General features: G+C 38.5%; 2 protein-coding genes across 4 annotated transcripts in view; one reads left to right on the top strand and one right to left on the bottom strand.

Moving 5' to 3' along the window:
- The window catches only part of LOC111864669 (39S ribosomal protein L39, mitochondrial), a 31,507-nt gene extending 9,369 nt beyond the window's left edge, over nt 1–22,138 (top strand). The window contains exons 4-10 of one of the 3 annotated variants that reach the window (XR_002842834.2): nt 2,380–2,441; nt 4,025–4,184; nt 5,417–5,517; nt 10,684–10,755; nt 10,978–11,025; nt 11,221–11,359; nt 21,535–22,138. Coding sequence is in view for 1 of the 3 variants with exons in the window: in XM_023852076.2 (XP_023707844.1) it covers nt 2,380–2,441; nt 4,025–4,184; nt 5,417–5,517; nt 10,684–10,755; nt 10,978–11,025; nt 11,221–11,298 (521 nt within the window). In the remaining 2 variants the exon portion in view is untranslated. Of the gene's footprint in view, nt 1–2,379; nt 2,442–4,024; nt 4,185–5,416; nt 5,518–10,683; nt 10,756–10,977; nt 11,026–11,220; nt 12,302–15,879; nt 16,517–21,534 lie in introns of those variants that run through there. The other 2 variants (XR_002842833.2, XM_023852076.2) reach the window with 2 other exon arrangements.
- Nucleotides 21,845–27,571, bottom strand: part of LOC111864670 — a 39,310-nt gene continuing 33,583 nt past the window's right edge. Inside the window, exons 16-18 of the mRNA XM_023852077.2 lie at nt 26,939–27,081; nt 22,733–22,930; nt 21,845–21,882 (exon numbers count right to left, since the gene is read on the bottom strand). Of these exons, the coding sequence (XP_023707845.2) occupies nt 21,845–21,882; nt 22,733–22,930; nt 26,939–27,081 (379 nt within the window). The remainder of the gene's footprint in view (nt 21,883–22,732; nt 22,931–26,938; nt 27,082–27,571) is intronic.

The following is a 27,571-nucleotide window of genomic DNA, read 5'->3' as shown; positions in this document are numbered from 1 at the left end:
TTTTTTTTCCTTTTCTCCTTCACTCTATATTCCTGTAGAATATTTCAATTCTTTCTTTGCTCCTTGTCCCAGACGATTTGTGTCTTTCAATAATTTTTTATCTTGATTCGTCTTTTTATCTCCCATTGACAACTTCCCACTATGAATTGATCACCCTTGATCTCGTCCCCTGCCAGTTTGTCCAGTGATTGAGATTAGCTTGATCTAAGGGACCCAACTGTATAGGATACATAAGAACCCTCCTTACCTTTAATTTTTTTCCCAGTTTCCCCGTTTTTACCTCCATTTTACTTACCTGAGGACGGTAGCAGATCCAGCTGCCGAAACGTCGTGGTGCAACTGACTGGGACGATGGATATAGTCCAGAATTTTAGTTTTAATATCTATTCTCCATCGTCAGGATCCTTTAGCTCTTATGCAAATGGTTTCCTACAATATGCCAAAATAGCTACAGAACTATTGAAGCTCAATAGGAACCAGCTAAGATGGTTAACAGGACTATTTACAGGATGCGGTCACCTGAAAGGACATTTTTTTAAACTGGGATTAACCGAAAGTCCCACCTGTAGAAAAGCCTCGCATATTCTCTGGAATTGTGAGACTTACTTAAGATTTTATTACCTTGGGCACTACTTTATTGAACCAGGTGATTACTTAGATACCCCTTTAGTAAGATAACACACTTCATTTGAGGTGATGGAAGACTGAACAGAAGGAAACAGAATAGATCAAAAAGAAATTCGGAGAAGAACTGATTGCCTACTTTCCTTTCACTACACTTTAAGTACAGTATGCACCAAAAATGAAGTACTGAAACTTGCGCATCTCGAATGCTCATGTGTGTTTGTCTACAGGGCATAGCTTCAGCTGCAAGTGTTCCCAGTAGTGAAAAGGGAGTTGTGTTGTGCAGTTGTTGTTGGAAATGGGTCTCTCAATGGAAGAAAAAGTATTCATAGTTGAGTATTATTTCCACTCATATGGAAGTGGTCGTGAGTGGGGACTGAGTTTGAAAAAGGTGACAGAACAATTCCAGGAGAGATTTAATACGATGACACAAAGTAACACAATTATGCTGTCTATTGTTACGAAATTTCTCCATTCTTGTAGTGTGCTGTGTCTCAGCACATGGTATATTAGGCCCGTATTTCATTGAGGATGAGGAAGGCAATGCTCTTACTGTCACCCAAGAACACTACAAGGACATGGTGATCGGACCATTTCTTCAGGATTTTAGAAGGTTCTGTCATGCAAGGGATCTTCACATGAATAGACATTGGTATCAACAGGATGGGGTGACCAGCCATACTGCTTGAGAAACTCTATCCATGCTGCAGGAAAACTTTCCAGGATGAACCATTTCATGGGGTACTGACTTCCCATACCTGTCCCATTCTCCCGATCTTACACCACCTGATGCCTACTTGTGGTGAATGTTAAAGGAGAGTGTGTTCGACCGTGAAGATCCGCCAAGAACTATGCCTGCATTACACGAACAGATTGTCTCCTTTTGCAGGAGTCTGCAGCAACCTTTGTTCCAGGATATGATTGAGAATCTCTGTGAACAATATGAACACTGTCTACAGCAAGGCAGTGCACACTTTGAAAACTTACCTTACGCATACCATGGTACATCAACGTGCTAATAGCATGTATGTTAGTTTCTTTCAGGAGAAATAAACTCACAGATGACAACAAGGTAATATTGTTCGTCTTTTCATTTCAGTACTGTAAGTTTTGGCACATACTGTATTTGAAAAGACAAATACACAAAAAATAAAAATTAATATGTCTGCAGATTGAAGTCAGTAAAACAATACAACTTGAGAGGCTGCAGTGTTGGTATTACTGATGGGAGGGATTTATGAAATACACCTTTGAGATGGCCTCAGGTGGCATGATATGCATACCAAGTTTCATGATAATCAGTTCAGGTGTTTGGAAGTTGTGGGGGGGGGGATATAAAAGTGCGCTTTTGTGCAGCAAGGCAATCTCATATGCCTACATTTTGTTTTTCATTCAGAATAAGAAAAGTGTGCTAAAAATGGAAAACATATGTTTCAAGAAGCTGTTATGAATAAACATTTTCCACGAAAGTGATGATCTATGACAGTGAATGTCTTCAATTTCATGTTTCCACAGGAGTGACCATTAAGAGTATGGTCTTTGGGGTTCCAGGCTGTGTATTCTCCAAATTTCACAGTGATACAACCTAGAAGACCACACTCTTCAGCTAGGCTCCTGTTGGGAAATTCACCTAGCAACAAAATTAATGAATTTTATGTGTTGTTGATATTTTGTATGAATGAAGTCCATGTGTCATACCACATAAGAAGCGAAAGAATGGAGGGAACACAGTTAAATGTGTTTTTTCTTTTGCAGTGAAGACTGGCAGTTTTGTGTATGATGTGAACATAGGCCTAGACAATTGGCAGCCTTCACAGGTGAGAATAAGTGTGTGTGTGCACGCGCATGCGCCTGAGCATGCCAGCAACAAAGCATATAGGGTTGGCAAGGATGAAAAGTTTATTCAATTTTTCTCGGAGCCACTTAATTTAGAGAAATATGTAATATGGAGAGTTTAATGCATTATTCATCAGATTCCTAAACTGCAGTTAGGAATGGAAATAACAGAAGTGTTTTTTATGCAAAATAATGATTATTATCTAACACATTTATTAATGTTTGATATTTAGTTGCTGTTTAGTACCTAAATATTAAAAACTATGTTTTTCTTCTTAAAAATTTGGGTGCATGGCTTATTCCAGGGTGCAGGGTATTCGAGAAAATATGGTATGTAGGCCAACTTTCTCATTGAGTTTTGACCCTCTCTGAATTTCAGAAACTGCCATTACTTAAATAAATTATTAGCAACACAAAATTTGTAGGGAGTGTGACCTGTATGAGGAAGATGTGAAGAACCATGAGAGATTGAAACTTGGTGCTAGGTTCTCTTACAGGAAAACACCTCAGAGGAGGCTGGGATAGAAGAATTGTAGTAGTTGAAGTCTGCAATAGAAAAGCTGACTATATGATTTCTACCCAGAATTGTTTGTTTTATTAGTGTTCATAAATGAATGTATATTTTCTGTTAGTGGTACAGTAGTTTTGCTAACAACAATGCAATCCATACCACCTCTAACTTCCTGACAGTTGTTCATTTCACTAAAAGTACCACTTATTATAATGTATGGATAATAGTCACTAACCAGTAAGTTAGTGCTTGCTGTCATCATTATCCTCAGTATAATAATAAGTATATAATTATGTGTATGTGATGTAATACAGTCCTTGTTACATTTATTGGAAAATTATTAAACCACATCTTTTTAAAGTAAAAATCATTTTAACACACTGTAGTAGGTCAGCCATAATGCAGTTGGATGAGGAACTACGCTCCAAGCCAGGTCACGGGTTTTATTTTGGATGAGGTCATTCAATTGACCTAATCCTTCAGGTGCAATATGGCCCTGGGGTTGACTCAGCCTCTAACAGGAATGAGTGCAAGGAATCATCCTGGGGGTGCAAGGCAGCTGGCATGATGTCATTGCCATCTGTGAGCTGATTGTCTTGACAATTGGGAGCCTCAACATCTCACAATAGGCCTTCACATCCTGTTGCAGGAATAGCTTTACCTTGTTTTACCTTATAGTAGGTGGGCCAGGGGGATAGATTATGTGGCTGGAGGGGTAATATAGCAAGGTGGTTGTAAGTTAAGAAACATAGTTTTTGAATTGTGGATTTTAGAAGGTGAGAATGTGTTGACAGATGTTTTCATTTAGGACTAGAAGGCTTGTATTTATGCAAATCTGTAATTTTAATAGTAGCACCTCACAACATCAAACCATTCCATGTTTCTTCCCTTGACTTGTCTGCTGTAGTTTGTTCGAACTTAACATTATCTGCACTCTCTAGTACCAGAAGTGTGAGACTTGAAGTCATAGACACAAACAGTTACTTCACAGTAAGCTTTGAATAAGTGCACAGTATCGTGACAGGATTATTGTTTATGTAATATCCTTTGCAGGATGAGCTCCGCATAATGTCTAGTCAGATGGTGACTTTGTGCCAGAAAAACCTTAAATTTGAAAGACTGGAAGTAAATGTAGACTTGGCACTAGAAATGTTTAAAGGCAACAAGTACAAGAGGGAACAGATTCCACATATAGCGTCACAGATATCAGAAGGTAAGATTTTTCTCTCAGTTTTATTTACCCAGAGTATCAGATCCATGTCTTCTGAGTCTGTTTAAGAGTATTGTCGCGTATCGGGCGTATAGCGCGACAAATAACTTCACGCCGTCTTTGATACAGCGAATTTTATTTCACATTCGCTCTTACAGTCACCCAAATTACAATCTGACGATCACTGCTATCTGCAGTATCACAAATATTACACTCCAAATGCCAGAATACAACTGACTAGTTGCTGGCTAACTCGGAACTAACTCGGAGGTAGCTCGAGGACTCACTCGGCGGTAGCTCCCGGACTAACTGACTGACTGTGAATAGACTTCGCTGCTCCTTATGTAGCCTTGATCGGACAATTGTCGTCTGGTGCCGTGTTGCTAGCCACGCTGTCCGGAGTTGTTGACTGCTGCCTAGCAACCGCGATATCCCTCGGTGACATCACCGCTGTTGATTCGCTTTGCATAGCTTCAAGGTTGCGGAGACTCGGCTAACGTCGGCTCCACTCGGCTCACTTCGGCTCCGCTCGTGACGTCACCGCGCGTTGCATAGCTACCAGGATGCGGGGTGATTACTCGCCTATTACGCGAGCGCTACGTTACCGCTACGTGCAGCTGGGGAGGTAGGGGTCAACATGTCACAGTATAATATGGAGAATATGGGTGCTCTCCCCATTTAGGATGAAATTTAAGACAACCCAACCAGAAAGAACAGATGATAAGGAATTTTAGACCCTTATTGCCAGGAATTTAGTTGTTTAGATAATGGAAATTGGTTAGGAAAGGAAACATTTAATGGTTTTACATGTTTCTGTTTTAGTAAATGGTTAGTTCACTTAGGTATCATTTTAATTATTATTATTTAATTTAATTATTATTATTATCATCTGTATTAGGGCTTTACCCAAGTCTGTCTGGTAGCTACCGCATTTAAAAACAAATATTCAGGATTGTGCATGCACTTCTGCTAGTGGCATGTGCACGTGCTTCCACTAGCAGCATTTAAATGCCCAACTGTCCAAATCGGTGTACTTTTGTCATGACACCTATAATCAGTACTCATCACAAGACTGATCGGGGCACTTCGGATGTTAAAGGTTAATGCAGTGTTGTATTGTGATTGTGCTCCTAACTGCTGGAAGTAAAATAGTCTGTTCCTAGCTTTTGAATTTATGAGGATTGCACTTCAATTTTGCCATACAAGAAATATAAGTATTTTTACTTTCTTTTTAGGAAAAACGGTAGTTTTGTATCGTGTTGGTGACCACATAGATTTGAGCAGAGGCCCCATGGTGGGGGACACCAGTTTTGTGGGAAAATGCACCGTGACAGCTGTGAGTATTTCATTCCAGATCACATCATTACAGCAGAAACATGCTCCTTTTCTCCTTCATTATCGGTGTATATTTTCGAGAAACTAGATTTTTCCACCAGATCTGTGATACATTTTTTTGCCCAACTACAAATTTGTTCTTGAAATGCTGGGTTAAAAGTTTCCTGTTCCTCCTGACAGTTCCAATGATATAGGTGCTTAGCTGATGGAGATGGCAGATAAGTGGAACAGTCATGAAATAGTTGTCTATGAAGACATGGTAGCCTTTGTTGAGGTACCCTCGAATCTCAAGGAGTTTTTTCATGATGCTGTACCCCAGGCCATTCTTTGGATGTTGTCCTTGTCTTCATGAGACCTGGCCTCTCTCTATGTGAGAGACCCTAGGCAGTAGTTGGACACAGAATCGCACAACATCCAAAATTTTGAAGAAGGCAGTCTTCTGGGATGTGGCACCATGTAGATATTATGTTAACCAACGTTTCGGAGGAACGTATCGCCTCCATCTTCAGGGTAGAAGAAAAGAGAAGAAAATCCATGAGCGAGTCGGATAAACCCAGCTGTATAAGAGCAGGAAGAGAAGGGAGAAGGGCTACATGGGAAATGGAAGGGAGAGGGGCTACATGGGAAATCAGTAGAGAAGAGAGGGGAAGGGTCTGGGGAGGTGGCCAGCAGGTAGTAGGCCAGAGCAGATATAGAGTATTGTGGCGGGGAAGATAGGCAAGGTTAATTGGAGGACATTAACCCTGAAGCTTGGAGCTGCAGTGCAAGTGGGGGATGGACCTGCATGCCCTTGTTGATCTGGTGTCGTCCAAAATTTTATTCCCCAATACTGGTGGTGCTTGTTGGGCAAATACTGCGTGAGACTGGTTTTGTTTTTGGTACCTAGCAGGCTTTCATCGAAACTGATTCCTTAATGAGGGGTGTATTGATGCCTGAATACCTTGTTTGCATGGTCCACAAGGGGTTGGCACCTTACACAGAGATTGTAGTGTGGTTCTCAAGGGCCTGGCAATCCTTTCTTGTTGACGAGGTTGAAGAAGACAAGCAAGTGGGAAAAATGATGCTTTGTAAACATTTTCATAAAACATGGGGTGGCTTGAGAACAGAGAGTGGACCAGTATGATGCTATGGTTGTCTTTTTGATGATGCCCATGTTTAGAATACAAGCAGGAATCCCTTCATCTCATGCATGATAATTCTGGTCTAGTTCTCTAGCAGAGTAGACACATTAACCGCTTTACTGCTAGTCACTTGCTGCACATATCTGCTGGATTCTGTCACCGAGATAGAAGCAAACAGTAGGAAGAAAATCAGGTGGATGCACATGCTTAGGTACAAACAATTCTTGGAATTGGAAAGGAAGAGTGAGAGGTTGCTCAGATAACAGATTTTTCCCGTAGTTGTCATCTTCCATTTCATCCGCTTCACTTTCAGACACAAGGTGAGGAGCCGGAGTGTGGCATGTGGGGAACTTCTTCTTAACTTGTATCACCAGTGTCACTTTCTGGAATACAGTTACTATTACTGTCAGTTGTAGCTAAATTTTCCAACATGTCAGAGCTATCTAGCTCTGTCTAGCCACTGTCTAGTTAAGAATGTAAAACAACTAACTCTATATGCTATAAACACGTGGAACTGTACATTCACTCCCCTATACGCTTTCATGGCATAGGGCTTCATTAGTTAAGCACAGGGACAACTTCACCTCACCTTTATATGCTATAAACTCTGGAAAACATTATGAAAATGTAATAAATAATGTATAACTTTATTATGGAAACAGAACACTGCCCGTAAACTATGATATATTCACAGTAAAACAACTAAAACCACAGACCAAGGAAGCACTGAACCACCAAGTAAGCATGTGAGCTCCCTTAGAAAGACCTAGCCACAATTACTGGATCACTGATTGAGGTTAGCTCGTTCTAAGGGACACAATAGAGTAGGTTTCTCCCCCCTCACCTGAAGATGGAAAGAAATCAAATTTCCGAAACTTGTGTTTTCTAGTTTTTAGAATACCAGCCAATGGAAAAGGTCCCAAAACCCAGTAATTGTGTTATAATACACCATCATCAGAACCCTTTAGACTCTACTTATAGGCTTTGTGTCTGAATGACCCAGGAGTCACTACACAGTTCCTTGAGGTCCTGGGACATCATCAACCACCCTGCTTTGGAGATCAAAGTTGCAAACCTCCCAATATAAATATACACCTTCCCATTGGTCTACTGATAAGCATTGTATATTTTCATTAAAGAAAAAATGGGCACTTAGGCATTTACAAAGTTTAAACCGTTGTCTCCAAAATTGTTAATCCCAAACTATGCATTAAACATTCCAAAATGAAAAACAGGGCTTTGTCACATCTAGGATTGTGGGCATACCACTGAACTTGATTTACATTAGTGTTCCTTGTCAAGTTTGCAACTTCTCAGTTCTTGAATTTGTTTGAGAGGTATGAGAAANTCAGAGCAAACAAAACACATCATTCATAACAGAAACAGCTCGCAATAGCCACAGGAACGTTGCTGCAAGACAGGCATATGTAACGACGACTTAGCGCTCTTAAACGCGTGTGTCATTAAATACAGTCCTCCTGACAACAGGCCAGTGAAAAATCTAACAATCTACAGCAAAACCATCAATTATTATGGGCGTTATAACATACGTGTGCAGCTGGACGAAACATACACGTCGAACCCCCCCAGACGATTTAAATCCCTGACGAAACATACACGACGAACCACGGCAACGGGTTAATTAATGGGTCACTAAAGCTTACCTTTGTTGAAAAATGCACTCACACCCTCCTGGTAAGAAGGGATCCGCATTCATGCTTCCGTCAAATAATTATCTGAATTAACGACATCCATGTTTCTTTGAATTTTGTGGGTGCCTTGCCTAGCTTCTAACTCGACAGGCCATGTTCAGTGTGTCACTCTGTACCATGGCATACACCAGTGATTTCGGTTTCACATTCTGGTTGATGACCTATTAAATGACTTATACCATTCATAATAATTTTCATTTTCCACAGCAAATCATGTATGCAGATATGTTGATTTTTTAACAGAAAGCTCTTTTGTTTAATGAATGTTATTAGATATGTTAATAACATGAATAATAATAGTTTAGGTGTCTTGTTTATATCTGATACATTATTACATTGCATTATGTTCTTCGTATAGTTTCTCTTCTTCTTTTTCTATGTCTGTTCACAGCTTCTTCATGAATGTATTTTTATTTCTTCACTGTTTGCCTATAATTGGCTTTTAGTTGTTTAAGCACTTTAATAGTAGAATTGAATTTTCAGTCGAATATTGATTTTTAGCAGGTGTTAGACAGTCATATTTATTTAAGAAACGCTACATAAAACAGTTTTTTCTATTGGAAGTTGTTAATGAAACTTTCTGTTAATATTTATGAGAGACTGGGATGTTAAAATACTGTTTTTGTCTCTTGACTTTCCTGGACTGGATAGAATAATGAATCATTACTGTAGTAATTAACTTTATAAAAGTGACTGCATGATAGTTCCACCACAGTAACTGGAAACATATTGAGAGTGCTTAGGAGGGATATTGGTGAGAAGAGATAGCAGTAAGGGAGCTTTATGATCACAAAGCCACATGCTACACCATATAAAGATGTTATACAATGCACAAAATATGGGGCCATGTTTAATTGACTGTATAGGAGTGAAGCGTATAAAGATATATGAATGGGCAAAAAATGATTTATTTCAATATTATATTTGTGTGTGTGTTACTCAGAATGGATTGATTACTTGCTTTATGGATCATACATGGTACTATCAAAAAGTTCCTGAAATTTGAATTTTGTGCGAATACCGCTAGATGTCTCCCCACATACACCCTTCTTGAATCAGTGTGGCAAGCGGCGTCGAGTTGAGTGGTTGGGTTTATTGTTGGTGAACATATTTCCTTTGTTGTGTTTCTGTGAATCTGTGGTTTTGTGATGGCTGACCTGAGAGAGCAGAATGTCTGTATAAAGTTTTGTTTTAAACTTGGGAAAATCGCTGCGGAAGCGCACCAAATGTTGAAGCAAGCTTACGACTGGTATAAGTGTTTAAAAAATGGCTGAACATCGACTGATGATGACAATCGTTCAGGACAGCTATCAACTGGCACCACACCAGAAAATGTTGCAAAAGTTAGGGATCTGATTCTGCAGGATCATAGACTGACCATCCAAGACCTCTGTAACACCTTGGGACTAAGTTATGGTACATGTCAACGCATTTTATCAGAGGAACTGAACATGAGGAGGACTGCAGCAAAGTTTGTGCCACAACTGCTGCAAAATGAACAGAAGCAGCATCGCTTGGAAGTCTGCAGAGAATTTCAACAACAGCTTCAAGAGGATCCAGACTTTCTTTTGAAGGTTGTCACTGGTGATGAATGTTGGGTTTATGGTGATGATCCTGAAAGTAAGCAGCAGTTGTCGCAGTGGAAGAGCCCTTCATCTTGGCAAAAAAAAAGCTCAACAAGAGCAACATGAAGTCCATGTTGTTCTGTTTTTTTTTATATTGACGGGATTGTTCATAAGGAGTTTGTCCCTCCTGGTCAGACAGTCAAGAAAGGGTTCTATCGCAATGTTGTAAGGTGTTTGAGGGAGGACATGAGGAGAAAACACCCAGAGAAGTGGCGCACGAACAGCTGGGTACTCCACCATGACAACGCACAACCGCATACGGCTTACATTGTGCAGGAATTTTTGGCTAAAAGCAAGATGGCAGTTGTTCCCCACCCACCGTACTCGCTAGAGTTAGCTCCATGAGACTTCTTTCTCTTCCCCAAGATGAAAATCAAGTTGAAGGGGTGAAGATTTGATACAGTTGAGGAAATTCAGGCGGAAACGCAGACGGTACTAAACACCCTAACAAAGAAAGACTTCCAGGATGCATTTCAAAAGTGGCTGAAATACTGGGATTGGTGTATGCACTCCCAAGGGGACTACTTTGAAGGTGATGGTGCAGAATAAGCTCCAGGTAAAACGTAATAGTTTTTAGTAATATATTTCAGGAACTTTTGGATAGCACCATGTATATCTCTCCTTGCTAGAACATATTCAGAGCCCATTGAAATACCCCCCCCCCCTCAGCAAAAAAGAAAAAGAAAAAAGTTTGCTTTATTGCTTTTAGGTACATCAAATTGAGACTGAACAGGGCATACTGTATCGATTCCAAGGTGTAGCATTGCCCAAAGGCTTTTTGGTAAGTGTTAAGAATTGTGATTTTTAGAAAATCCTCAAAATGGCATTCACATTCACTCTGCATGTACACTGAATAATCCTTTTAATATAACAAACAGATATTTTTTGTGAGAGACAGTTTTGGCCTCATATAATTTATTTACTTGGCTGTTTCAGTTGCATATCTTTCATATTACCAGTATATTATTTCTGTGTTGTAATAGTAGAAACTTTCCATTTGCAGCTGAATCATTTTGCGTATGGAATTCTTGAAGACAGAGCAAAGAAATTGGTGAGTAATTAGACATTTAAGTCACTATTCATATCTTTCAGATGAAAATGTTTGTCTTCTATACATTTGTAGTGATATATCTCAGTTCCACTTCATTATCACTGTGACAGATTGTTGTACAAATCACTTTTGTATGTGAGTGTCTTGGACATGAATGCATTACTGTTTAGGTAAAAAACCCTTCTAATTTCACAGAATCCTGGTCGACTTCCTAGTGCTCCTTCTCATGTGTCTGATGTCTTCCAGCCAGCTTCAGAAGCTATGTCTCTGTAGATATGAAGCGCACAGTATTCTACAACAGCGACTTACATACAAATGAGAAAATCTTCTGAAAGTAAGCATACTGTTTACCTGTCTGTAGCAATGAGATAAACATATCCTGATAATAAATATCTACAATGTTTTTAAAAGAAGTTCTGCTTATTGTACCTGTATGTAAAAAGATAACAATTTAATAGTTATCTCTATTATGAGAATTAATTTCTTTCCTTGTCAGTGAGTCAGCTGGAACATGGGAAGCCCTTGGAATAGATTTTTCTCCAAACATTTTGTTAAGGAATCACAATGCTGCTTCCATTTCCATGCATGTATTCAGTTGGGTGTGAGAAATAACTTCCCGTGCATTTTACAATCAGCAGTCAGAAAACTGCAATAACTTGTACAGTAAATTCCCCATTATCTAGCATATACAGGAAATTGGGTCTGCCAACTACATGAATAAAACTCTTGCAGGAACCCAATACAAAGTTAAACAACATGTTTTCACTTTCATCTTGCATGGAAGTCTTCCTAGGCAGCATAGCAGATTGATGGGTTCAAGATTTTGGATATATGTACTGTAACACATTTGACTAACCTCTGCTGTAATTTCACTTGCATAAGGAAGGATTAGGGGCAGTGCATCTAGTGGCAGCTGGGAGACCCACCATGGGTTGGGTGAATATAATGAAAATTGCAAATTTGTTTTTGAATAACCTTACAGAATTTTTACATTTTCTTTGTAATTTTTGTCAGCTGGATGAGAATTTCAGATGCTTGGATCCTGGATAACCAGGGGTTTACTGCAGTAAGAATAATATGCAACAAATAACTGTATATGCTATACTTGTAGGGAGCAGGCATTCATATAAAATAAAATTCCTTCTCTTACCCTGTTTCCTTCTCACTTCTCTGAGGTCATTAATTGGAGGCTGTATACAGTATTCTTATGTTTACTGCTGTTTCATTGCTAGTCAACCATAACAATATGCATGCCAATCATGGACCAGTGCATGGAGCAATCTACGTATAATTATCCCACGTTTTACGAACACTGGATTTAAGAATTTTCACTACAGTGAAAGATGTTAATTTGTACCTGTTTTTCACATAACGAGCTTAATTTTTGCTACAACAGGCAACTTACATGTACGAGTAAATTTGGTGACTTACATGTAAAGTATGTGGTAATTTATTTTCAATTTACAAATTTCCATCTTACAAACAGTTTTCATGGAATGAATTATGTTTGAAAATTGATGAATACCCATATTTGGCATTGACAAGAGTTATCATCATATGACACCACAGAGGTTAATGGTAAAAATGCGTGGTGTCACATCCTCTTACATTTTATGAAAGAGTAATTGTTCCTTGCAGTGCCACTAACATTCATGTATTAGTTGAAACATGTAAGTGCCCTATTATCTGATTTGTTGTATGATTTGTACTGGCAAAATCTAAATTTCTTTGTCTTTATCTTTGTGAACAGCATGGACTTCAGATAAGTCTATATCTCCACCAGTCAAAATACTGTGATGTGTTAGTGCCTAGAGATGGTGTTTGGATTGATAATTGGATTTATTGAACCCTTATAACTGGTAACTACAAATGACTGTAATACTCACTAATCTACACACAATACAAAATTATTACAATTATGCCAAGTCTTCTCACTCTGTTTGTCTTTAGGAGTCATTGCTGGATGGCATCTAGTTCACAACTAACTAACTCTCAGTTACTTTACGACTGCCGGTTTACCACCAATCTGTTCATCTTGGTTCCAAACCTCTTGTGGCTAACGACCAATTTTTGGGGGGGGGGGGTTCTCTACGGTCATAGACCTTGTGTAACAACCTTTCTGACAAGGGATTAGTTTGTCTCTTATGAAAATGTGTGGGCATATCTTGCATATAGCATGTTACTGAAAATTCTGCCTTTTCCCTGCCCCAAAAAACGTGGCATAAGTTCTCTGTCAGTCCAGAGTTTGCAAAGCAGATCATGCCTATCTTATATATTTTATTCCACAACAGCAGCTTAGTCACTTGAGCAGTCATAAACTTGACTGTCACCAAGTTTAAGCCTCTTATATTTTATGTGTCTGGCTTTGCCTTGTGAATATGGTCTTTCTCATGATTTGTGTGTGACCTATGCTTGTTGCCTAGACAGTTTTGTTATATAATTGTTCGGAAGGCATGTGCAAATCATGGACCAGTGTGCACCTTGGAAAAAAATACAGTGGTGTGGAGAACCTTGTAACTAACCAACTAATATATGAGAGAGAGAGAAAGAGAAAGAAGAAAGAAAGAAAGAGCATCGATTTAAGAAGGTTCCCAGGCTTTGCCCGCTCGTCCTTCTGGTAAGAGTAAAGTGAAAGTGTAGGCGTTAAGATGATTAGAAGCAACGACTTGAGAGAGTTGAAAGAGAGGGGCCGCGGAGCTTTTAATTTCAAAAATTTGAGTTTACGTGTATAATTTTGGTAATTTTGATGAATTTAAATCAGGAGGGCTGCATGAGAAGCATGCAATAGCAACTTGGAATTTGGGAACCATCTCAGCATTTGCATACAAGACAGAGGAAAACCAAGAAAACCTGTGTCGAGATGGCCGGTCGCAGGACCTTCCGGATACGCACTGACTTCTAGCCAGCGGTCCGGCAAGCAAAACAGACGGGCGATTCCCTAACGTTTCCCTAGCATGTGTGCTTATTGCTTTCCATTGGTCCTTGTTATATAGCCTCAGCACGGACTGCACAGAAAACACCGCTTCCAAAAACTCTTCTGTCATTAGTTACTATAGGATTCTGACGATGGTGTATAACACACTGATATATTGGGTTTTTGGACTTTATCCATCGTCCTGGATGGATAAACCAGGACGATGGATAAAGTCCAAAAACCCAATATATCTCTGTCTTCTGTCATTGTCTAGCAGTGGCCGCCTATTCTGTCTCCATTATTCTGGCTTTCATCCGTCATCTCAGTATCCTGGAAACATTTTGTTTTGCTATCCTACAAACAAATATGTTTTCAATTCTGAACTGCAAATCTGCTGCTTTTGTTGTAAGACAAGCAAAATCCTTAGTTACAACTTTTGAAGATTTACAGACAAGTTCTCACACTATAAAAAGAAAATAATAGTGACATGATGTTACTAATTAACAGTTTTGTACTGTGATCTTAAATTGATTACCAGTAGGATACAGTCTTTCAGGCTTGTATCAACATTAAAAGAAAGAACCTGGTGACCTTTCACAGTCCTGCTAATGACACACTGACCCCAAGTGAATTGTAACTGGGCTTGGAAATCATTGAAAACCCAATTTATATATATTTGTGTAGTTTCTGTAAATATTCTGCAATAGTCTAAAAAATACACATTGTTTAATCATCATGTGGAATATACCACTGGACAAGCCATTTGTCAAAGTAACTGACATAGTTCAAAGTTGGGATTCACAATTCGTCTTCCTTGGTTATTCTCAGATGATACACGAGTGTAGTTTATAGAGCACTAGGAAAGTGCTAACAGGGCACTGTAACTTTCTTCAGATCATCGTAGTCGAAACCATCTGTAAAATAAATCCAATTAATTTGCATGATTAATATTTAGAGACATGTAGACAGTCCTACTGTTTCATCATGTTAGTGTGTCCATCTACTGTCCCCCACCTTTTGAATTTGTGTCTCATGAAATGTTGTATGAGACCATTCCACCTTTGTGCTTCTGAATTTACTATCCATGGTGAGTGTGCAACATTGTGAGATAGGAGTGACACTATTGCCATTACTATCATTGGATCTAAAAAATTTTATGGTAATAGATCTTAGAAAAGTCAGCAACTTCTGTTAGGGCAGTGATCTTTTTGTAAAATGTAAAACAACAACATACTGGCTGTTCATAGCATTCATTTAGCTCTCTGTTTGAGCAAAAGTTTGTTTGGAAATGGATCATAAATTTTTCTGTATGAAACTCACTTTTGGACATTAATGAACACTAACTTATTAACAGTGTCATTTTTGGGTACATTTAGCACAGTTGAGATCTGTACCAGCAGAAATTATGCACAAACTTATGAGGTTCGTTTAGAATGTTGCCAGAATTCATCAGCAATCTTATTTAAAAACTTACGCTATAGATACACATATCCCCTTGAGCAGAAATGCACTGTTCCTATCACCTTTTTCCTTTTTAGAAGGACTGTTCAAAGGATGCTTGCTGAATCAACCCCAGTTCCTTCATTATATTTGTAATGGCGAAATCTTCTTCCTTTCAAGTTCTTTTTGTTTTGGGGAATAACAAAATAATATGAAGGGGATAGGTCAGGTGAGTAGGGAGGTTGTCGAAGCACATGAATCAAATGGTTTGCCAAGAACTCTCAAATCAGCAATGCTGTGTGAGCTGTGCCACATCCCTCACATGCCTCAGTACTTCCAGGCAATCAGCTTGATTAACTGACTGGAACAGACTTGATGAACAATGCCACAAAAATTGAAAAAAGGATCAGCATTGTTTTTATTATCAGCTACAGTTTCAGTTGTTTTTTTTTTGTGTGTGTGTGATGAATTCCATAATAACGACTGTGACTTTGTTGCAGTGTCATACCAGTTGTACGAATAGTTGGAGTTAGTGTGGGGGTGTGGTGCTTTTCAGTGGAAAAAAGCAGTGTAATGAAGATAATTTGGAAGAAAAGAAGTGAAACCAGACTTTACTCAATTTGTAAACCTAAGAATGAGGTTATATTCATGGAGTTGTTAAGTCGATCTTGTCTAGTGTACTAGAAAATCTGCTTTTACCTTAGATGTACAAATGTCAGTGCAGCAACCACAGCAATAGTCAGCAGCAGAAATCCTATGAGAAATGTTAATACAAGTGCCTCACTTCCAAAGTGCCGGAACACAGGGGCTGTCATAGCATCTTCCATCAGATATGTGAGGAAATTTGGTGCATGGTTCACTGCAGAAAATAACATGGTATCAACAGAGTATGGTTCATGTCAGTATAATGACTTACAGAAAACAAACCTATATGTAGAGAGACATATGGTGCACTCTTATTTTGATATTCTGGATACCAGTCTTTGTTTTATGTTCTTAATGTGTTGGCGGTGTGATTGAGTCAACTTTAAATCCATCAATCAATCAATATAATTGTTCATACTTCCATGTGTATTTCATATCAGGTGTATTTGACATTTGAGTCCAATAAAATGCTTCACCCTCTGGTAATAGAAACTGAAGAAAGTTCAGTGCTGTAAATACCAAAGCTTGCCATTGGACATGGTCCTGAACCAGTTCACATAACTGTACCCTATTTTCATAGCATCCATTTTATTATTATCTGGTCACCTTCTTAGTCCTCCACCTGGCTGACTTCCAAGAGACTTCTCCACCAAAGTTTTTCAGCAATCCGTGTTTCCCATTCAAATCATATGTCCACTACATATTAATAGAAAGCGGTCTCCGTAGTCTAGGGGTAACGTTCCCACCTCATGACCCAAGGTACGCGGGTTCAAACCCACCAGAGGTCGTGGAATTTTTAAGGGCGGAAAAATTTAGGGAACAAGTCGTCTGGGAGGGACTTTAAGCCATGGGTCCCGTGTCGTAGATTTACGACACGTAAAAGATCCTCATGTCTCTAGGAGACCTCTGAGCAAAATTAGGCAAAGTTTCCCGCCCAAGTAGTTTCCAATGCCTCCGGTAGATGGGGAAGTTATCGGGTACCACTGCCAGCCTTGCTGGCTGAACGGGGCTGATAGCGAGCACCAGTACCGGCAGGGTATGGCGACTGGTAGAATATCAAAGGGGGGCATACAGTAGACTACTAGTCACGGTGCATGGGAAGACCCACCCCCTCCAATAATAATAATAATATTAATAGAATGTTATGGAAATACCAATGTACAGCGTGATTTATCTACTAACAACCATATTGATAGAACTCTCAGTTTGCTGCTGTATTATACCTTCAACTATTATCCAGTTGGTCACCCATTCAAAGTTGAGCTCTGGCTGCCGTACAACGCACTTCCATTCTCCAGCATCTGAGAGCTTTACATGCCGAATTTCCTCAGTATTCACCTGCAAGTTTCAAAATGTAAGAAGTCTGTCTAAGTTTCTATTGGTAGTTATTATGTTACCAAGTATGTTTGCTGTAACCTGCATTAAAAGACAGAGAGCTTCAGTAAGGGAGTGAAGAGGACCAGGTGGGATTCATTCACAAGGCACCAAGCAAGAAACTTATTGGGAGGAACTCTGTTGCACCAGAACCTGTGTTATGTCATTTATCATCTCATGTTCAGCCATAAACTGGAACAGGTCATTTAAACATATGCATTATCAGAAAAGAGTCCCTTTCTTTGTCTGTGATGTGAACAGGAAGACCCCCACATCACGGTTTACCATACAGCTGGAAGGAGAAGAATAGATGTATCATTTCTGTTACAGTGTTTACAGTTAAGTTACTGGTAACATGCCAAAGAGGGGCATGTCCAAATGGCAACATGTGAACCGTATGAAAATAATGGTGTAGCTTATGGGAGAAGATGAAAATCAGTTTCTTTTTCATGGCAGGCATCTAAATATGTCATAATCATGATATACTTTGGAATTATTTGTTTAAACTTTAAGTTCCAGAACTTAGGGTTACATATATTTAGAGGTAACTATGTAAAGAAATTTTCCTCTAAAATTGTGAAGGTTAAAATGTTGAAATCATTATTATAAATATGTCTGAAAGTGAAAATGCCAAGTGGCACTGAGGTTGTAATATTGAAATCAGTACATCATGACAATAAAAGACATGCTACTCTTATTCTATTCTGTGGCTCTTTTATTCATCTGCTTAACATCTCTCCTTCAGTTCACTATTGCTGGGGATCACAGGATACATACTGTGAAACTGTGATACTGCTAAGACAGTATTATTGTAAAGTAAAGGTAAAGTTGTCCCTGTGCTTAACTAATTAAGCACTATGCCGTGAAGACGTATGGGGAGTGGATATATGGATCCAAATTTTCTTTACCTCAACACTAGTTGGAGGTGAGTGGTCAGCTTCATGCCCTGGCCGTTTTATCCTGGGGAAAGAGCCCCCATTACCCAATGTACAGTAGGCTGGGTGGGCCCCAGAGCTGGTCTGGATCTGGATGATGTGGAGAAGAGAACATTCTTGACCCTACTGTGACTCAAACTAACCATTAAGTTGTCCAACCTGTAGCCAGTTGCCATACCGACTGCACTATCCCAGCTACTCAATATTGTGAGGACTATTTACAAATATCAAAACTGACTCAGAAACCTTCATGCTGTAGTGATTTCATATATGGCCTAGTGAATTCTTATTATATACATATTCTGATGATGATGACAACAGCAGCAATAATAGTAATAGTAATAATAATGATGATGATGATAACAGTAAGAATATAACCCTACAGGGTGCCTGTTAAATTTTTCCCATCCTGTCAATGCATCTGTATGTATGCATGAAATAACTTGAGAACTTCTTGATGCATTTTCATCAGATTTGGTATTGGAGAATTTTACAAAGAATTCTTAGGCCATTTCAGCTTTCTTTGACATTGAACAATTTTAATGCCCAATTTACATGACCTACATGTGTTTCTATGCATATCTAAACAAAATATTTATCAGAGCAAGAAATGTTGCAGATATGAGGTGTAGAGAAAGATGAAACACATTGTGCATCCAGTACCGTTTTTCCCTATGGCTTAACTGTTTTCAAGGCAGTTGAACAAATCGAATGCCCTACATACATTTCCATATTTCTATATTCAGTACTCACAATGGCCTCAAAATCACGCTTGAAACTTGGAGTATCCATGTTTTTCAGTTATCCATACCCATTTCCCCCCTTCATTAACACATATTCAGGAGTATACTGGACACAGACATTAACTATATTGAAATCAATCCATCATCACAGACAAACTACCGTATTCCCCAAAATATAAAATGCATAGTGGTTTAGGAAAGAAAAATTAAGATCTTTTTTTAACCCACACTGATGTATAAGAGGTACCTAAATTTTAAGGACAATTTTGAAAGACTGCATTTTATACACAAGAAAATACTGAGTGCCCGTAATCAGATACTGCCCTTCAAGAGAGAGAAAAGCATGCCTGTCTAGTTGAGATTTCTATGCCACTGAGCAGAAAAATACCTTCCACTAAGTGAGGGGCTTGGAGAGATATGACACTGAGATCAAGTTCACACAGTATCAATTATTATAGCCACATGCAATTGGAGTAAGGTATTCCCAAACAGAGTGCATAATATTAGAAAAATAATGCAAACCAATCTGTACAAAAGGCAGTTTTTTGTCAGAAACATAATTTATGTCTACACATTATAGTCTCCATTCATTGGGCTTGTCCATAATATATTTGTGTTGCAGTAGGTGAACGTTCATCACCAAAGAGGAATACAATATCGTAAGGAATTCATTTTGAAAATGTGAACTCCAGAATATTCTTCCCACTTATTTTAATATTTCTTCCTTTAGGTATGGTTTATATGTTTAGGTAAATAGAGGTGAAAGTCTTCCTACTTGAATTATATGTATTTTGGCAGTTTTGTTAATTAGTTGTCATGTGTGGTGGGTTAATGTAAGATGAAACCTTCTTAACATGTTTGTACTTCTATGTTGCATTGTCTTTTTCCCATATTTTAAATGCAGGTGTTAATTATTACAGACTGGGATATGAAGTTCTTTAACTATAAACCTTATTGTTTGTAGCATGTCAGTCTTAAAATTCTGTCTTTGGTTCATAATCTGAACTGAGATTAATGTGTGTTAATGTTGTATGAACAGCGTCACGTTTACATAACATACATTTAAAATTTTACTTGGAGCCCAAAGATTTCCCAGGCTGCATAGCAGGGCACCAGTTTAATGGTCTGCTCTGCTCTCAAAGAGAGAAGAGAAGAATTACAAGCACTGTTTTAATTAAGACTGCACTCACTGCTGACAATGTGGTAAATCCATAATCCTTCCTGAGTGTACCATTCACTTCCCATCTCTGAGTAAGATCTCTGTATACGTAGCTTAATAATTCACTTTGGCAGTATAGTTGTATTGATCGAGTTTCTCTTGTTTTGATTGTGGGAGTTTTGGGTTTCACAGCCAGTGTTGCGACACTGATGAAAGTCTGCAACTGAGGCTCTTGGAGAGATATACATGTGTACACACCCGAGTCACTCGGATCTGCATGGCGTATAACTGAAATAATACATGTTAATTATTAGATACAGAAATAATTAAAGGTACAGTTATTAGTGAGGTTATAAGCAAATGTCTTTTGAAAGTCATACTATGGAAATACAAACAGAATTTACTTTTTAAACTTAGTTTCTGGAAACATATTCCTATAATTGTGTAGAGCTTTTCCTTTTAAGATTCAGCATAATATCTTCAATCATGAAACATTTTCATTTTATGTTTCCAAAGAAGATACTCTGTTCTCTAAAATCATATTAGTGAGGTGCACATGGCTGTTCATCTTATTTGATTTCGAACATCATAGACATTAAGAAATCTGTTTTTTGTGAATCTTAATATGAACATGCCACTGAAGACCTCCATATCGTGGTACTTTTAGCTCCCTATCATCAGACTCCAACATGGAAGTGATATTCAGACTTGTGAGGTGGGAACAATGCTAGTGCCATTTATTGTAGGGTACTGAACTTTGTATAGTGATAGGTGTTTAAAATTAAGCAAATTTCATTGAGGTTATTTTGTAGGATATTGGTAAATAACGAGTTACCATTCAGAATATATTTTCTTAATCACTGTAACTTGACTAGTGAAATTTATAAACACATCTACAAATTCTGTATGAAGCACTTTTTGCTGTCACACTTTTGTATGATAATCAGTTTGATACACAAAAGATGGTTTTGGATAAAAAAATGTTAATTTTTGGACTAAATGCCAGAGAAATTAAACCTTTATGATAGCATAAAAGTCTCAATGCTTCAGAATTATAAATGCCATGCCCATGTGAGTGCTTTTTATTCCTTTTTGATAACTGTAAAATGGCTCCTGGGTCCAACATCATTCAGTTTCATAATAGTTCATATTAGTTGCATAAAAGTAAAATCTCTTAAATAGGTTGTGTATGTACTATAAATAATGTGATTAAGTTACCAAGGTTGTTGTTATTTTTCACAAAAGCTCTCGTTTCTTTTAGATTGACATCCACACCATTCAGAGCCCATTTAATTACAGATGTAGGAGCCTCAGTCTGAATTCTACCCAGAGCTTCCTGATCACATATCAGTTCAACTTGCTGTCCTTGAAGTACTTGTGAGCTTTGGTGGCTTTTCCGGAGGAGGTATCGTAAATACTCCGTTGTGTCTGTAAAATATTGTAAGAATTTAACTCCTGAAAATCTTTTCATTACTGTTATGAAAGTATAGTTTAATTTGTATAATCTAAAGTGTCAACAGAACAACAAAGAGAATTTGTGTTTTATTGAACATTTTCTGACTGAGTCAATAGAACAGTGAGAGAACGAAGTGGTGGTTTATTCTTGTGTTCAGGACTGAGCAGGTGTATTAATTTCTCTGTTGATGGCTGAAAAGAAGGTTGAACAGAACAGGTTATGTGAAGTACCTGACTAAATACTAATCTTGGAATGCAAGACTGAGCAGGTTGGTGTAACAGTAACACTTCAGATTTGTATTTGGGAGGTCCTTTTTGCCAATTTCAACTGGAACACTGGCTATCCTGTCTGAGTGTTTTTGTCAGTTTCTTCATTTCCCTTCTGACAGATTCCAAGGTAGTACGTTTGTTAGTCCATGAGTGCTTCCTTTGAAGTTATTATTCATTAGTTCATTCTGTAACCGTCCTTCTTCGGTTCTGCCAGCCCTNTGCAGTGTGACACTGTATAATCTACATAGTTGATGGAACATTCTTAAACGAATAAAAAATGACATAAACTGTGACTAGGAAAAACATGAGAGGAAAGCTGTTTTAGCCTTTTTCAGATGAACTAAATGTTGAGTGGTATGGCATATGGATATTAAGTAAGATGAATAGATGTGTAAGACTTACAATAAACTATCAAAAGCACTCATTTTTTGCTGCAATTTATAAANGGGGGAAAATTTCAAATTGTGAGGCGAAAGTGAGGAATTTCACAAAACCCTAACCATACACAAACATCAATTGACCTTCCCATAAACTGGACAGTTACAATTCCTTCTATGAGTTCCCAAATCACTATCCTGCAGTGTGACACTGTATAATCTACATAGTTGATGGAACATTCTTAAACGAATAAAAAATGACATAAACTGTGACTAGGAAAAACATGAGAGGAAAGCTGTTTTATTGAATTTCATTATAAAGTTAATACCATGAACAACACATTATTTTGTATAGTTAACTTTGTTTCAGTGTGACTACAGCTGTAATATCTCACCTGGTGAGATTTCACCACATTTAAAATTATTGCAGACACCTTCCAGCTTGTCCACTCCAGTACAGTCTTCGCCATATACATTAGGAGTAGGATTTGTGCAGGTGCGTGTCTGTAGTCCCTCCCCACCACCACATGTGACAGTGCATGTCCAAGGACTCCACTCTGACCACCCACCATTCCTGGGGTCACCATCAATATCTGTAGACAAATATTCAGATCTAAGCTAACAAAATAGGCTAAAATAATAAGCACTTAAGTCATATCTAATTCCTGTAATTATATGATACATATCACAATAACAAAATACAGAAAACCTACATAATATTATGAAGGGAGAGATGGCTGCCACTTAAACTGCTGAACAGGAAATAGCAATTAGAGATCTTTCAGTTATTTTGATCACACTTTAGAGGATGTGATAATACAAAATGTAGTAGATAGAGTGTATAAGCTGATTAATTAACCAACCTTCAAAGATCACTAAACGTTTGTCATTAACACTTCGCAGTTCAGCATTTATTGCTTTGTCATCAGGAATTCACATAATATATACCAGTAGAAAACCCATTCAGATTCAGTGGAGACTAATTCTTTCATAATTTTCCTTCGCCCTTGTTTTTTCTTTCTTCAAGCCCATTCTCACCTTTAACTCATTCCTTATTTCTTTGTTAAAACGAATGAGTTAAGTTACATTTTTATCCTTCAGATGGCAACAGTTTTGAAGGAAGAGCTACTGTCTGTGCTGCAGTACAAGAAACATAACACACATACATTATCATGAACTGCCAACTGTTTTATATATAGTGTGACATGGATGGCGCAACGAAAGTTAGGGGTCACGTGAATATATATATATTCAATTTTGTATTTACATGCGTACTGAACAGCACAAAGGCCAATCTATATAAATAAAAATGTAAATGTTCGTTTGTTCCAGATCTTAAATCTCGGAAAGTTCTTCACCAATTGCTTTGAAATTTTGACACAACGTTGCATTCGATTACGCATGTGTTTTTATGTACCTATTATGTAGATGTCACACCTGTGACAGGTAAAAACATGCTTCTTTTGAAAAACAGCGCTATCTGTTGTAACGTGTTTGGAATCCAGAAGAGTCACTTCTATGGAAACGCTAGAACAGACTGTTGCATATGAAGTAACAATAGCGATACTGTAATCCCAACAGTGAGCCGTTGTGTCGAGAACATCGAATCTCCACAGTTACGATGAATACATGGAGCGTTCCCACAGAGACAACGCAATAACAATGGGTAGTTGCATGAGATTCGCGAAATCAACAAAGCAACGTTTCCACGGTTATAACAAAGGCTCATTTGCATAGCAGCGTCCGAGGGTATAAAAGGGGGGTTCAATTCATTCGCCCAGTTAGTCTGGAATAACCGCCGAAGAAGTGAGTCTGTATCCCCAACAGTTGGCTGTTGCGTAGGTATCTCAGTATCAACAGGCAGCATTTCCCCGGTGATAGACAACAGAGGGCTCATTGTATAGCACCCGCCAAGGTATAAATAGCCCAGCTTGGACAAGAAGCAGGCAGTCTCGGGGCAGATGCCGAAGGCTGCAGAAGAGAGTCTGGAAATAACCGCCGAAGGAGTCAGTCTTGGGATAGCTACCGCCGAATATAAACAGTTTTGATTTATTTTCATTTTAATTTAATTATTTCGTGTGACATTACGTTGGAATTGGGCCGTGTCATTTACCACAGCATTCATTTCAAGAGTATAGTTTATTTTTCATTGTTTTCCATTTCATTTTCTTAACTGTTCTCTTTTCTTTTCCATTTAACCAGACTGAGCCACAGCATCGTGTGGCAGGGTACAGCTAGTTATAAAATAAGCAAACAAACACACACACACAAATGAAAGACAACAGGACAACTTATGTCATTTAGACAATAAAAATTCAATAATAGCAATCTCATGAGCCACTTTTCAGTGAGAAAATAAGAATATATACACACATTCATATTGAATACAGTTAATAATGGGAAAGAGAGTACCAATATAAAATGCGATTAAGAAAAGAGTTTTTCAGCCTTGCAAACAACATTAGCAGCTGAGGCACATCTAGCAGGACAATTCTATCTTGAAGAGCAGATAATTGAACAAAGAAAAGTTTGATACACCAAGCAGAGATATTTTTGTGTGTTCTTCATTAGTAGAAAGTAAAACCTGTTAATGTTCCTCTATCATTAGAGTGTGTGTCTGTCTTGTGGTGTGCCTTATTAACTTTCAGTTGATGAATAATTATTCCTGCTAATGCTTATAATTCAGACATTCTATTTTCTGAGGTAAACACTAGCTCATTGCTAGCCAAAAATTTATAATTGCCATAATCTGTTCTTAATATATTCTCTGGCCATTTTCACTTTCATCCAAACAAGTTAAAAATAAAGGAGTAAATTGTCACTTTATACTCTCTCATATGTAAGTAAATATTCTGGTCTTTTTCTCCTTTGCCTAAAGTGGATAAAGTAACTGAATAGAGAAAAAAGAGATTAGAATATTTTGTTCAGGTAATATTGGTATAAAGGTAGACTATTGTACCTTGAGGATGTTGGCAGCAACACAGAGTGCTAGTGAAAAACTGAATAATTATGGCTGCTGAAATAGTAGATTTGTCTTAATGTAGGTAATAGAATTTGAAATGTAAAAATCGTGGCCGCTAGATATGTGTGCAAAAAGTGGAAGATAATATATGTTCCTGATATGGAAAAATAATGAGTTAGGATATGATGCCATGTAGTTTAGTATGAGGGTTGGAAGTTTAATAGTGGCAACTATTTATTTACAACTGATACAAAATAGATGCATGTTTTGAAGTTTTACTGTCCTTCAGTGTAGTCACCAGCATTGTGTACAACCCGTTGCCAGCGTGTGGAAGTCGTAGGATACCTTTAGCAGCGCCTATTGTGTTGATAGTTCGAATGGAGCAGTCTGCTGACTGAAGAATCTCTGGTACAGTTCTGAAGTGAATGCCATGAAGTGGTTCCTTCGACTTAGGAATTAAGTTGAAGTCACAAGGGCTTAAGTCCGGGGAGTATGGTGGATGGTACAGCACTTCCCAGCCCCATCGATCGAACAAATCAGCCACAGCTTGCGTTGCATGTGGCCGAGCATTGTCCTGCAAAATGATGGGTGGGTTCTGCAGAAAGTGTCGCTGCTTCTTTCTCAAAGCTGGTTGCAGGTTGTGTTCCAAAAATGAACAGTAATACTGCACATTGACGGTCTGGTGTCAGGGAATGGTATGCGTTAGGATAACACAATCACAGTTATACACGAGAATCACCATAACTTTCACATTGCTGGGGTTCTGGCAAACTTTTGATTTTCGTGGTGACCCGAAATGACGCCATTTGTTCGATTGGTGTTTCATTTGTGGCTCATACTATTTGGCCCATGCCTCATCCAGCATAATGATACGGCGTAAGAAAACCTCTCCTTCGTGCTCATAGTGCTCCAAATGGTTACGAGCAGTGTCATATCATAGCCATTTCTGCATTTCCGTCAAATCATGCGGAACCCATCATGATGCAATTTTTCTCATGCCCAGGCATTCTTTCAGAATGTGAAGCACAGTCGTATGCACTAATCCTGTCTCTTGGGCCAGCTCACAAATCGTATGGTGTCAATGACTCTCCAGTAACACGGAAAGAGCAAACACTTCTTCTTCACTGACATTAGGACAACCTGGCTGATGCATGTCTGCCACATTTTGGTGTCCCTTGTTGAAGGCTTTTACCCACCTTGCCACTGTTCTGTAAGGCAATGCAGATTCCCCACAAGCCTCTGGAAGACCTTGATGACACTGTTGTGCTGTATGGTTTCAGGCACATTCAATCTTTATCCTACTCCATTGTTCCTGTTTCTAAAACATCGTGACAACACTACATTAGACCGCCAGCTAACACGAGGTTCTGTTCTTCTCATCACTGTGCATGCGTGTGATATGGGAAGTGAGAATCCATTTGCTCTGAGGTGAGGTAGGTATGTAACTAACATGTGATATAAGCGAAATTACTTGGTTCTGTTGCAAGGTGTCTCTACAGCAGTGTTGCCACTATTAAAGTTCCAACCCTCATAGATAGGAACCAATATTTTTTAAAAGTGTGCCGCTGTCATCGTAAAGGTGGAAGATTACTGTTCTTGAGGGTTATTATGATTAAAATACAGTGTCCCATGAACTCACCTTCAGGATCACAGTTGGCAGACCAAGTGACTTCCCCTTCATCTGCCCCCAAAGAAAACCAGTAGTATAACATAGGTAGATTGTGTTTATATTCAAGTAATCTATTTCCATTTCTGTCCACAGAGACATTGGTTTCATTGTATCTGTATCAACAAACAAACACATTACAAATATTTTAAAGCATGTTTTCACCGTAACTGAAATGTCTGACTTAAGATCAGTAGCATGAAACTCGGTATGAAAGTTGTACTGGCATTCCCTTATGTTCCCGTTTTTCTTAAATTCCTTATGTTATCAGTACTAAGATGGTGGTCATGGAAAGGTCTACTGCCAATCCTGTATTCAATTCCAGTGTGACATTTAAAAAATCACCTGCCAGTGTAATGGTAAATTGAATCCAGTAATTAACCTGTGGGAACATCCCACATATTATCATGCATTTCTGCAACACTCACTATTCAGCTCCCTTTTCAGCAGTGAAACTTCTTGAAACGAGATTGATGCATATTGGAATGAATAAATGTTTACATCTCCCGTAACCTTTGTAGGCTTTGCCTAGCAACCGCTGTTTACTCGTCGTTGCTAAGCAATGAAGCTTGCGTTGTCACACTTTCTTGAATGTGGACAGTTCCC

This window comes from Cryptotermes secundus, unplaced genomic scaffold (genome assembly GCF_002891405.2).
Source record: "Cryptotermes secundus unplaced genomic scaffold, Csec_1.0 scaffold326, whole genome shotgun sequence".
Classification (NCBI taxonomy): Eukaryota; Metazoa; Arthropoda; class Insecta; order Blattodea; family Kalotermitidae; genus Cryptotermes; species Cryptotermes secundus.
This window is presented reverse-complemented; position numbering and strand designations above follow the sequence as displayed.